The sequence below is a fragment of the Mustela nivalis genome (genome assembly GCF_964662115.1).
Source record: "Mustela nivalis genome assembly, chromosome: 13".
Classification (NCBI taxonomy): Eukaryota; Metazoa; Chordata; class Mammalia; order Carnivora; family Mustelidae; genus Mustela; species Mustela nivalis.
The window spans coordinates 89,945,834-89,958,659 of NC_139032.1; the positions used below are offsets into that span (position 1 = coordinate 89,945,834).

Sequence of the window (12,826 nt, forward strand, 5' to 3'; positions counted from 1 at the left end):
ATCTGATAGCCACAGGACCGGCCCTTTCCTTAGCCTGGCTCCACTTCCCAACTCACTTTCCAAAAGCACAACAATACATGGGGTAAAACTTGACAGAAAAGAAAGAACGATTAACATAAAAGCAAGACTGGACATTTCTTTGGAGTGGGGCAGGAAACGGGGGGAAAGATGGGAGCAAGCACAGGGAGGAACTGGCTGGTGGCTGCGGGCGCAGGGACTCCCGTGACGTCGCTGCACTTTACGGGCATAGCACGTACACCTGTCCCCGTGCCCGTCTCTCTCACACGAAGCTGTTTCGCACCAACTACGGCTCCGTGTGGCAGAGGGAGGGCTTGTGAGGGGAGATCAGGCAGTGAACCAGCTTTTTCAGAGGGAGATCCCCAAATGTCAGTTATGTATGGACAGGTTTCCCCAAAAAGCATCCCGTCTTCTGCCAGCGGGAGCACCTGCCTAGCTGCCAGCCGGAGAAGGGGGAGGAGGGAGCTGGGCATCGCAGCGCCCCGTGCAGGGGGTCACTCCCGCTCAGCTCCGCCCGCCCCACCCCGGCATCCTCGAGCATCCTCGAATGGGAAGTCTCTGGGAAGTCTCACAGCTGCTCTTCCCCCGGGGAATAAACCTGGAGACTTCTTGGGGTCCCCTGGAGGGCGCCTGGCCACCTGCAGGGGCGGCTCTCCCCTCGACATCTACGCTTCCCATACCCCACTTGTTTCCAACCACACGCCGCTCGGCCTGCCTCACAGTCACCGCTGCCACCGAGCCCATAGCCTTCCGGGGGCTCCGCGGGCCACGTGTCTGCCCTGTAACTGCCTCCGCTCCCTGGCAGGAGCTGTTAATTCTGTACGTGAGGAGTGTGTTTCCGACAAGTACGAAGTTTGAGCTGTACAAGCCCGTCAGAACAGTGACTCTCTACGTAGAAGAACCTATATTCCCAAATAACCCCATAGGAGGGACATCGCCTTGATCACATGACTAATCTGTCAAGAGACGCTGTGAAATTCTGAGTTGCCAGCCTCATCTCTATACCTTCGAGGGTCCAGTTCGTGGTCCTTGGATCCAGTCACTAATTCCGGGTGAATTCGCACGTGCTCCATCATTGGCTAGAAGAGTAGGGGTTGACAAATTATAAAAGGTTAAATTTCTGTGGCATCTCCCCGCAACAGAGTATTAGTTGACAATAAAAAGGAGTCCTGACACCTGCTACAGCATGGATGACCCCTGAAACATTCCGCCAAGTGAACGAAATCAGTCCCAGAAGACCACGCACTATGTGATCCCCGTCTGGGAAGCGCTCGTCAGGGAGGCAAGTCTACAGATGCAGAAAGGACATCAGTGGTTGCCCAGGGCTGGGGCTGGGGGCAGAGCTGAACTGCTTTTCAAAATCTGTCCCCTACTGAATGCACGGGTCCCCGCCGCAGAGCGTGCGCACGGCACGCGACTCTCCAATGAGCAGCCGTCACTCACCCTGACCACCTCTTCGAAAGTGTCCAAGTTCTCCTTCATACTGTAGTGAGAGCGTAGAAAGGAGACAAAGTTGCAGGGGTACATTCCGTAGAGGCGATGAAAGAGAGCGTAAACACTGGCGTGGAGATGGACAAGATAGATCTCTGTCACGTGGCCTGAAACAGGAAATCACAAACAGGAGACTCAGCCAGACACAAGCAAAGGTGAGCACGCGGCCACCAGCGTGACCTGCGGTCGACTGCCCCCACCTCGCTCCGCAGATAACGAATGTTTCTCTAAAAGGCAAATCTGAACACACCAAACGCCCCTATTTAAAATCTATCAGGGGCTCCCTACGGCCTTTGGATAAATGCCGATCTACTGAGAATGACCCATAAGCCTCCGACAGATGTAAAGCTCCTCTCCGGTCTTCCCTCGACCCTCTCACAATGCTGACCTAACTTTCTCATGATAATCACTCGCCCTAAAATCTGTTCTTGTGGCTTATTATTATTATTATTTTACGTAAACTCTATGCCACGCACGGGGCTCAAACTCAAGACCCTGAGGTCAAGGGTAGCGTGCTCTACCAACTGAGTCAGCCAGGGCCTCCCAGTCTGTAAGGATACCTCTCCACTCTCGCATTCAGCATGAATTTCTTGAGCTTCTTGAACAGTCCTGTCTCCCTCACCTCTGCACCCTTAGTGCCTAGCACAGTGCTTGGTGCAGGACGAGCATTCAAACATTTGCAGAACAAATGTGAGAGATCCTTTTGAAATCAGACTGTAGTCTTAGCTCTGCAAATTCGTAACTAAGGAGTGAAAAAACTATTATCCAGAAACTAGCTTAAAGCTCTGAGAGTGGGAGAAACCCAACACTTTGTCCATCGCACCTCACCCAGACCCCGCGGAGAAGCCCGAGTCCGCCGGATCCGCACGGCTCTTCCACAATAATGCACAGACCACTCCTCTGCCCCCAAGAGCGTCCTAAGTAACCAGCATCACCTGGCTCTTGCACTTATTATTTAATCCCGTACAGGAAGCCACATATCTGGTGTGACATGGCTTACACACTTCATCTTTCTGACATGAACAGCTCGTGCTGGGCTTCCGAAAGACTCCAAGTATCACGTGCTTACAGCTGTGGAATCAGCTGATAGAGCCTGACTCCCTGCCAGGATGGGAAGAAATCCCACTACTACAAAACAAGGACACCGATCAGGACCCACCGCATCTTCCCTCCTTCACATGCAAGACACGGGTTTCTCAGAACCCGAGGTTTGTCTTCTGTGACAACAGACCAGCAGAGTAAGACAAAAAAGGTGCCACCAGCCTAGTCTTGTATTGCTGTGACCCAGACTGTGAAGGTATTTTGAGAGATGGAAGTTTACCAACAATGAGAAGGTTTTACATCCTACCAGTTTCTCTGACAACTAATGCTCTTAAGCCAACAGAATGAGGAAGGTGTCCAACAGCCGGGCTTCGTATTTGTGCCTACAATGAGCAGGCACGCACACACCCAAGGCACTCCTCAGCTGCTGGTGACCACCACCCCCTCGAGCCACGGAATTCTACACGCCTTCCTTCCCAGCCCATGACCTGTTGATCACGAGTGAAAGCATTCACTTGGCAGGGAACAACAGGTAGGTAAGGACACCTTTACCTGGTTTCTTCAGGCACCACGACGAAAGACGGCCGAAGATATCAAAGAAATCATGAAGGTGCTGCTTCCCCGACTGTGGAATCATGGGAAGCATGGTGATCAGCACTAGGACACCTGTTGTGAGGACGATGACATCGGTATCCATCTGCAGAAGGAACGGCCAGGCAGGGAGAGCCGTCGGTCAGGCACAGCGTCAGGACCAGCACACCAAGGTGCTGCTCTAAATTCCACAGGGATCACAAATTACAGGTCCCCTCACGGACTCATGTCCCTATCCCTCACGTCTGGGGGGAGTGACACGGATCGGCTTCGACTGTAGTGAGTCTACCAAGATCACTTCTGCTGCCCCCGCACAAAGCTATATGGGAAACAAACTTCACCTTGACCTGGGGACGCCCAAGTCCTCCAGCCGGCGGACACTCTGCCTATAGCACATGGACGGAAGCATGACGAGCTGCCTTCACCAGAACAAAGGAACACGACAGTTTCCGTTCATGCAACCAAATCTTCACTTCACTTACTTTTTGTTAATCCTTTTAAAAAACACTACACAAGTAATGTAATACAGTATTTTTTAAAGGATGACAACAGAAGTCATCCTTTAAAAAATACTCTAAGAAGAAATTAGCATAGTGCTAACAAGTCTCCTTAATTGCTCACCTTTATAGCAGCATTTACAGATCAGCAAATAAAAGAAGAAACGGTGACCTCTGACCATGTCTATAGTTTAAATATCAAGTCATATAACTTCAGGCTAATTGAAGATATTTAATACCCAATGGATAATGAATCAACTCGGCATAGCTACAGCGGCTCACCTGACCCATAATTAAATCATGAATGTTGGCCAAGTAACTGGAATTCAGATTTAAGAAACAAAATATTAATCGGAAGATTACCATGCAGGCTAAGACTTCATTATTACTTTTAAAAAAGAAAAGGAAATCTACGAGTCTGGAAATAAAGCCTTAAGTAGATTTCATTTTACATTAAGCACTAAGCCTTTTGTCATGGCCAACACCTGTTGAGTAAGAACATAAAATACGGGTAGGAGAATCAAGAACACATAACCAGTTCCAGTACAAAGGACTAACCCTAATTTGCTTATGGTAATACTCTAACGGATGGCCTGGGTAGCAGCCCATGAGTGACTGCCGAAGCTTACTTACCCTTTTGGAAAAGGGAAGTGTTCTACAACCTGAACTGAACCGTGCGGCCTCAAGATGGAGTTATATTCTCACCAATCCACTCACTTAAAAAAAAAGTTAAGCTGTTCCAATTTTCCTTGTTTTTTGTCAACATTCAGTCCCATGTTTTTAGGAAACCCTAGCAACGCGACTCCCACCTCCAGGGGGAATGACATGGCGACCCCGCTGCAGAGACACAAATCAGTTGCAGGGTGCTATATCAGACGACCCAAAGGTGCTGCCCACCGAGAACAAACACTACTGGGTATTTTCACGTCTCTGTGAGGTAGAGGCAGTTAGTATTAGCCACACTGTCTTAGTCTACAGCTAGGAAAGGGGTCCGGGAATTACAAGAGATTTAGCTAATAGCCTGGAGTATTTCAGCAAGCCACCGTCAAAACTAAAACCCCAAAGTTCTATTTAGGTTTTGACTCGCTGTGTAGAAAAATACACTACATTTAGTGCGAAAGGCAGACTGCGACCCCGGAGGCCTTGCATTAACAAAACCTTAATTATGGCTGCAACCAGCACCTGCTCCTAAATGGTTAAACAGAGCTGGCAGCTACTTTTCCCCGAGCTAAAAGAGAATCCGAGCTTCCCCTAAAGAGAAACCAGATGTTTAACGGAGGGAAGACTGGACGACGGAGTCAAAGACGGTGGGAATAACGTCACGTTGAACCGTATCTGCTTCGACAAAAGGCGCTCACCATGACAGGGGCGCACAGAGAACGGACCGAGCCCCAACTCTGGACGATGTGCCAGTCGAGGAAAGCCAAATGCTGAAAGGTTCTAAACTCTCAAAGTTCAAACCTAGCTTACTTGCTTTAAAGCTCCCCAGAGGTTCAGAAACAATACTCAGAAAGGCATTTCATTCAAACCCTTGCAAACATCGTACCTTGAGACATTTGAGTAAAGAAGGCAAAAGAGGTGCTTGGGAGAATTTGTGCTTCCATGGCGGCTGCAGCCTGATGACATGCCCCAGCAGTGACAGGGCGGATAGCCGAGAGGCGGCTCTGCCCATGCACTCGTTCATTTTGTCCAAGAGGTGCTAAACACGTAAAAGATCAGGAGAAAGAGGTTTCAGTAAGGCTGGGTGGGGGTGGGAAGAAATCAAGGGAAATCCGAACGCAGTAGGGGACACCAACAGACGTAGCTGTGACGTATGCCAGTCCCTTGAGTTGCCACGGATGGGAAGCAAAGGCCACAAAAGATCTTTAAAAATCACAGTGGCATACCAAACACCGCTAAGTTTTGCCAGAGAGAGGGCAGCAAGTTAGCAAGTCCTGAAAAAGATCCCATGATACACATGTGCAAGTTGGGGGGGGGGGCAGACTCCCTCACTCCTTATTAAAGTACAAATAAGCTACTTCTTCCAATAAGCGCTGGCCCCAAGCCTGCGGCAGGTTGTTGACGCTGTGAGGGGATCCAGCTGGAAGCAGTTGCTTATGGTACCATAGCCCTGTCTACACAGTTTGGCCCAAATATAAACTGGGTAGTCTAGAAATTAAAATTCAACAGAACAAAATATACTGGAAAAGCACACAATGGCTGGGTCTTCAAATCCTGGTGAGCCACTAGCATACAGAAACTCAACAGGTGGGGCTCCTGGGTGGCTCAGTTGTTGGGCAACTGCCTTTGGCTCAGATCATGATCCCAGGGTCCTGGATCAAGTCCTGCATCGGGCTCCCTGCTCGGCGGGGCATCTGCTTCTCCCTCTCCCACTCCCCCTGCTTGTGTTCCCTCAATACCTCTCTCTCTCTCAAATAAATAAATTAAATCTTTCAACAAAAAAGAAAGAAACTCAACACTTCACCGAAGTGTGCAACAGCAATGCCTTGTGAGCTATTTTCCACCAACAAAAATAAACACTAAGGAGCCCTGCATGAGCCTGGTGCTGGGCAACAGGACTCCACAATTAGGCCCATTAGCTGTCTGGATCCACAGATTTTCCCACACCGATTAAGTCCAAAATCCTACTCAAAGCATGAATTTAAAGATGGGCACCTTACGGGTCAGGCTGTCATTGTACAATGACAGGAATGGAATTATAGGATTTCTTGGAATAGCAAGAGCTTAAAACACCTCTGGAATACATTTTATTTTGTAAACTTCTCAGGACACATGGGTTTTGCCAATTATTTCTCTCTGCAGTTGCAATCTGGGAACAGGATCGTCTGTGGCAAGAGAGGCGGAAGGAGCACGCTCTTGACAGACTGCACGGGCCGGGGGGTGCACACAGGAGCCGTCGCACAGGCCAGGGCCGGACTGAGCAGCCCAGCCCTGATGTCCAGCAGTTACCTTGTCGTGAGGCTCTTGCAAGGTAGTCAGGATGTGCAATACCGGCTGAGAATTTGTTTCCAGGTAATAATCCACCAAGGTGTTGACGAGCATCGGACCACGGTCTGAAGAGAGGAAAAGGGAAGAGTTATTTCCTTTAATATCCTCAACTCACCTCAAATGGCTGTCGGTCATGAAATCCAGAAAGTGTTTCTTAATGCTTCCAAAGTTACGTGACATTCTATTTCTACCCGTCAATCCACTGAGGTTTAACAATAGGATGATACCAGATTAACCTGCCTGAACATCCCCGGAAGCACTGAAATGCTGTCTTCTCTCCCTGATTGCCATCGTTGATTATAAGACGGTAACCGTGTCCGCGGATAAGGGTTCAGATGATGGGAAAGTACAGAAGACGAAAGTCCTCGCTACAGGCCTCTCTCAACCCACTCCTCAGAGACCAACATCCCTCAGTCTGGTCCACGGGCTTTCCAGCCTTTTTCTGGAAAACCACACACGTGCGCATGTGCACACAGAGCCCCCACGCCCACGAACACAGTCTGAGCGTGTGTCTTCTTCCACTTAACAACATGCTGCAGACACCCTCCCGCGTGGGCCCCTCTGACCTTCTTCAGTCTCCCCGCGGACCTGGGGCCCCACTGCTCGGCTCTACAAGACTCACTGAACCAGTCACTTACTGGTTTTCTCTAAACTTCACTCAAGGCTATAATGAAACACAGACTCTTGTCAGTGGGACACACGGTACAGGCTTGTGGGACGATGGGTACTCCAAAAGTCTGAATACTGAGTTAGTCTCCTGCCAACAGCACCCATTTCTGTGATCAATAGTGGGTTTCTATCAACCCAGTAAGCAAAGAAAGAGAGAGGTCACCCATTTTTACACCAGAAGTCGCATACGTGATTTCCACACGGCATCTGCTTGAACACACTTGTGGGGGGAGCAAGAGAGGTGAGGCTACACAAGAAGGCAGTGACTTTGAAGCTGGGCCATGGGGTCATCATGTGATTCTTACTTAGTAAGTCTGTGTGTCTATCTAAATATTTCCGTAATCGAAAGCTTAAAGCACACAGAGAGTGAACCCAGCAATAGCTGCTCTTTTCTCAGTGTTTTAGAAACTCTCCTTGGAAGATGAAAACCAACATCAGGAGACTGTAGTCACCCCCGGGTCAGTCTCTTCTGATGCGCAGATGAGCGCAAACGGGCATGGCCCCGCTTACCAGAGCTGAGGTTCTCTTTAAAGACAGCTGTCACTTCATCGCGCACACTCAGCACGGGGGAGTCCAGCATGGACAGGAGCTCCCCGATGTTCGCTTGCTGGGCCATTGTCTTACACGACTGCGCCGCGCCAGGTCCGGGACGTGCACTAGCGACTCTGCGGGCTCTTCATTGGCGCCCCTACCAGACTGAGAAAAAGGAAGACACACAGTGGGACAAAATGGCCCCGTTTCTCCTCATAAAAAAACTGCCTGCAAGACAAACCAGAGCATGTGTTCAATGCAGCGAAAAGCCTGTCGTCCAGAATTCTGAGGAAAGAAGCCAGGGTGTGAGCATAATTCTACATCGGACAAACTTGCGAAGAGGACATCTATGGAACGCACCCACCGAAGAGAGACCGGGACACCGCCGCCAGTCGGAACTGTCACGGCAACTTAATGCCGGGACCACAGCACAGTTTTTTACTTTGATTCCTTCTTCCGACTCTGCCTTGGGTTTTGGCTAAGACCGTTTCCATCTCAAATCATCAATCTAAAAACTAGAAGAAGGCACGTGGGTGGCTCAGTGGTGAACCGTCTGTCTTCGGCTCAGGTCACGATCCCAGGGGTCCTGGGACCAAGTCCTGCATGGGGCTCCCTGCTCAGTGGGGAGTCTGCCTCTCCCTCTGCCTGCTGCTCCCCCTGCTTGTGCTCTTACTCTCTCTGTCAAATAAATGAATCTTTCAAAAAATAAATAAATAAAAAGTAGGTGAGCTATTTTCAGAGAAAGAACTAAAAACATACTATTTTCCTCTTGACACTCCCATCAATGCCTGGAAGCTGGTCTAGCTTATTAGGTCACAAGACCTTACATTCGATACCTCATTTGAACCAGGGACCACATCTCGGTATTTCACACAAACATCAGTCACATTCTAATGCCACCGGTCACAGGCAAGAGGCATGGAAAGGGGCACAAGGTAAATCTGTCCCATTCAGAGACTCCATTCCTGCTGGGGGCAGAGTCGCTGACTGATCTTTATACAAAAAAAAGCAGCTCCGGGCACCTGGGTGGCTCAGAGGGTTAAGCCTCTGCCTTCGGCTCGGGTCGTGATCTCAGGGTCCTGGGATCGAGTCCCGCATCGGGCTCTCTGCTCAGCAGGGGGCCTGCTTCCTCTTCTCTCTCTCTCTGCCTGCCTCTCTACCTGCTTGTGATCTCTGTCAAAAAATAAATAAAATCTTTAAAAAAAAAAAAAAGGCAGCTAATTCTCCAAGTGTCACTATCCATATTTACAATGATTTCTTTTTCTAAAGGTCTATTCTCAAAACAAGCACAACCAAGGATCATTAAGAGATAGACCTGCACATCCTTCACAAACATCAATGAATCCAGTCCTTACACCAGTATCACGGGGCTGGTTCTTTGGTCCCCATTTTATGGGGCGAGAAACAGAAACGAAGCCATCTGCCTGGGGTTGCAACGCTAGCAAGAGGCAGAACCAGAGAACTGAAATTTGAACCTAGATCTGCTCGACTACAAAGCCCTGAGCCCTTCAACATCAAGCAAACTCGTGGTTTTGATCCTTGAAGCAATTCTGTGAGGTAAGCAGATATCCTCTTTTACAAATGAGAATATGGAGTCGGAAAGGATAAATAACTTTGCCAAGGTCACCCGGTAAAGCAGCACTCGGATGGCTCAACTCCCAGGCCCAGGGCTGCAACTGTCCTTGGCCGCCATGGTGCTTCCTCCATGCTGCTCCAAGGGGCTGAGGTAGAAGCCCTCCTGCTCCAGGGTGGGCCCAGGCCACCTGGGGTGCCTCTTAGAAATGCAGTGTCCTGGCCCATTCCAAACTGACATTGGGGCTTAGGAACCTGCATTTTAACAAGCACCTAGGGAGGAAACACTATACTAAAGAAAAAGCCCACTGAAGAGTTAAGCGCCTCCTGCAAGAATGCAAGAATGCAAGAATGCCAAATTTAAGCACCAATGGCCCCAGAAACTGGTGAGTATTAACTATTATCTATGCTCTTACTTAATTACAACCCTGCAACAGCCACTGATTTTGTTGTCCGTGAATCTACATGCATTTCTGATAGCTAATCATGGCGTAAGAAGTTGCAGGTTCACACCCTTGAATATAAATCTTACAGGTAAATCACGAAGGGATTCCATTTCACAGGACTTACAACTGGCAAAATTTTCTTGAGTTCAGAGCTGAGGGACGCCTGGGTGGCTCAGTTGGTTAAGCGGCTGCCTTCGGCTCAGGTCATGATCCCAGCGTCCTGGGATCGAGTCCCACATCGGGCTCCTTGCTCGGCAGGGAGCCTGCTTCTCCCTCTGCCTCTAGCCTGCCACTCTGTCTGCCTGTGCTTGCGCTCTGTATCTCTCTCTCTCTCTAACAAATAAATTTAAAAAATCTTTAAAAAAAAAAAAAAAGAGTTCAGAGCTTAAAACAGACAGAAATTTCACCTTGTGAGTTGGATTAAATTAATTTTACAAGTGAAGAAAATACCAACCTGTCAGGAGTTATTGTCCACGGAGAGAATTAAATGAGAGAACATACGCATACACTCTGTGCAAATAAAGACTCCGAGCAGGGCCCAAAAAGTATCAGAAAGAAAACCAGTAAAAATCTTGGGGCCACCACTTTCAAGAGGACTTTTTCAATAGCATACTCATCTGGCTAGCCCTCACATTCTTTTCTTCTTTGGATAAATCACAAATGATTCTCGGGTTTAAAAGCATTTTTGTCCCACAGTTTGGTTTTTGTTCCAGTGAAATTGCTACCTACCTAGTCTCAGTCTAGTGAGACTCTGAGTTTCTATTTTGTGTATTCAGAAGGCAGTAATGTCAGAGCTGGTCCCCAAATCCAGGCAGCCCAGAACACGGGGCAGGAGTTCCATTCCAAACAAAGATGGTGCCCGTCCAGTCAACTTGGCCATAGTCAGGGCTGACCAGCTTGGGCCAGTTCGCTTGCTTTTCAGTGTGTGAATGTCATTTGAGGTGCAAAGTCTGGTTTCTGGAGCTGCTCCTTCCAGATACTTTATAGAAAGCAAAAATAAGGTTTCATTCTAAACCACATTGGTACATTTCTGGCAACAAGCTTTTCTCTTTGGTTCTAAAATTCTACCTTTCAACCACATTTTTTAATCCTCCCCCAAAATATAAATCTTGGATTTCAGGTGAGGTTCCTCATGCAAGTGTCCCAAAGTTTAAGGGTTCTGACATTCAGAAAGGCCCTCCCCGAGCGTTTAATCATGAGCTTTAGAGTCACTCCCATGAGCGGAGTATTTCTTCTTCTAAAACTCACTCAAGTATTTCCAGAGGGCTCCGTGCAGGGCGCTGAGAAGGAAGAGCAACTCAGCACACACAATGGAGACCTGACGTGGGAGGAGGAAGGGGGCAGGGCTCAGTGGGTGCACCGAGGGGAGAGGGGGCCTGCTCAACCTGCACATGGGGCCGGCGGGTGAGGCACACCCACGTTAGACACACCTTCCAGCCTGGGGAAGGTCGGCTGGGAAAAGTCCCGTGAACGTGGAGACCACAGGCTCGTGCAGCATCGACTTACAGCGGTGAAGGCCTCTCTTCCATTCTGGAATAACCACGTACAGAACACAGGAGGTGAGAGAGGCCGGAAGTCAATGCCAGGTGAGTACAGCTCTGTACGGTACGTGCCAAAGCAGCATTCCTCTAGGTAAGTGTCATCTTCAACGGTCACATGTCACACTACAGTCTACAGATGACACTACTCGCATAGGGAGCCACGACTTTCAACAGCCACTCCCACTCCAAAACCTGTCACTCTGCAGGTCTCCTGGATCTCAGGAAAACACACATCCATCCGTCCAAAGGGAACACTGCGGCGATGCTCTCCACTTCCCGGCTCCCACCCTCTCCTCTGATCTGTCAGCAAACCCCCTGGTTTTGCTATCCCCTTCGTTGTGGGCCCAATCCAAGCCCCAGCACCTCCCAGCCTACTCCCCTACGATGCATCTGCCACCAAAACACCACAAACACTGAAATATGGACTTCAGAATCCATCCCTCTCCTGTTTAGAATCGTGCAATGGCTTTCCATGGAGGCACTAAGAGCCGAACCCCATGAGTGGTCTAAAGGCTCCATGTGCTTTGTCCAGCTGTGAACCCCCCACCCTCCGTCTGCTTCCGTCTGCGCCACTCTGCCCCATCATCTCTCTGTGCTAGTCCCAGTGTCCCAAAAGCCAGGAAAACTGGTTCCTGCTCGAGGCCTCTGCCCCGGCACCTCTCTCCCTGGAATGCTTTCCCCCAGATCCCTGCTTGGCTGACTGTCTTTGCGGTCTCTGCTCAAAACGTCACCGTCTCTCAGGTCTCTCCTGACCACCCAATTGAAAGCAAGAGAGGCATGGTTAGTGACCACCTTTGAACAAACCAAGTTTAAACTTTACAGCGGGTCATCGGATTCAACTGACCAGAATACTCAGTACGATCACAACATGTGGGGAAAATAGCGATTCACCCAAGTTTGACTTGAGTCCCTACATCTGGCCAACAACTGGCTTTGGTCTTTAGAATGTCTGAAACCTTGAACTGTCAACTGCCTACTTCGGCAGCATTTCTAGCGCCCTTGAGTGTGTGTGATCAACAACTACACGTCGTTACCATGATACCTTACGTGCACGTTGTCCACAAGGTGCACAAGGCATGAGTTGAGAATTACTGTTAAACATCTGAATGTTCACTTTTGAATAAAGGTAAACCGCTCTAGCTGTAACATCCAAGTTTTGTGTTTTATAAGTTGAAACTCTGTCAGTTTAAGTACAAATGTATACTGATAAAAAAAATAAAAGCTCTTTTAGTTGATCAATGTGATTTTTTCATTCAAAAACAATCCAGAACTTTCAAATGACTAAATATGTTAACTAGCAATACGAATATTAAACATACCTTTACAAATAAGAGTAATCGCTCTTTGTGCCAAGTATTTATAAAAATTTTTATGACAGATGGCTAAGAGAAAATTATATTTTAATTCTAAATTTTATAGAATTATCTTGCAGCATTTATTA

At 48.6% G+C, this 12,826-nt stretch overlaps 1 protein-coding gene across 7 annotated transcripts in view; it reads right to left on the reverse strand.

The window, feature by feature from the left end:
- The window catches only part of TSC1 (TSC complex subunit 1), a 49,004-nt gene that overhangs the window by 24,905 nt on the left and 11,273 nt on the right, over window positions 1-12,826 (reverse strand). For 5 of the 7 annotated variants that reach the window (XM_082696084.1, XM_082696079.1, XM_082696083.1 and 2 more), the window contains exons 3-8: window positions 7,806-7,991; window positions 6,588-6,691; window positions 5,185-5,337; window positions 3,103-3,247; window positions 1,462-1,616; window positions 1,024-1,097 (exon numbers count right to left, since the gene is read on the reverse strand). In XM_082696084.1, coding sequence (XP_082552210.1) covers window positions 1,024-1,097; window positions 1,462-1,616; window positions 3,103-3,247; window positions 5,185-5,337; window positions 6,588-6,691; window positions 7,806-7,911 — 737 coding nt within the window. In that variant the 5' untranslated portion in view covers window positions 7,912-7,991. Of the gene's footprint in view, window positions 1-1,023; window positions 1,098-1,461; window positions 1,617-3,102; window positions 3,248-5,184; window positions 5,338-6,587; window positions 6,692-7,805; window positions 7,992-10,573; window positions 10,928-11,274; window positions 11,375-12,826 lie in introns of those variants that run through there. The other 2 variants (XM_082696082.1, XM_082696081.1) reach the window with 2 other exon arrangements.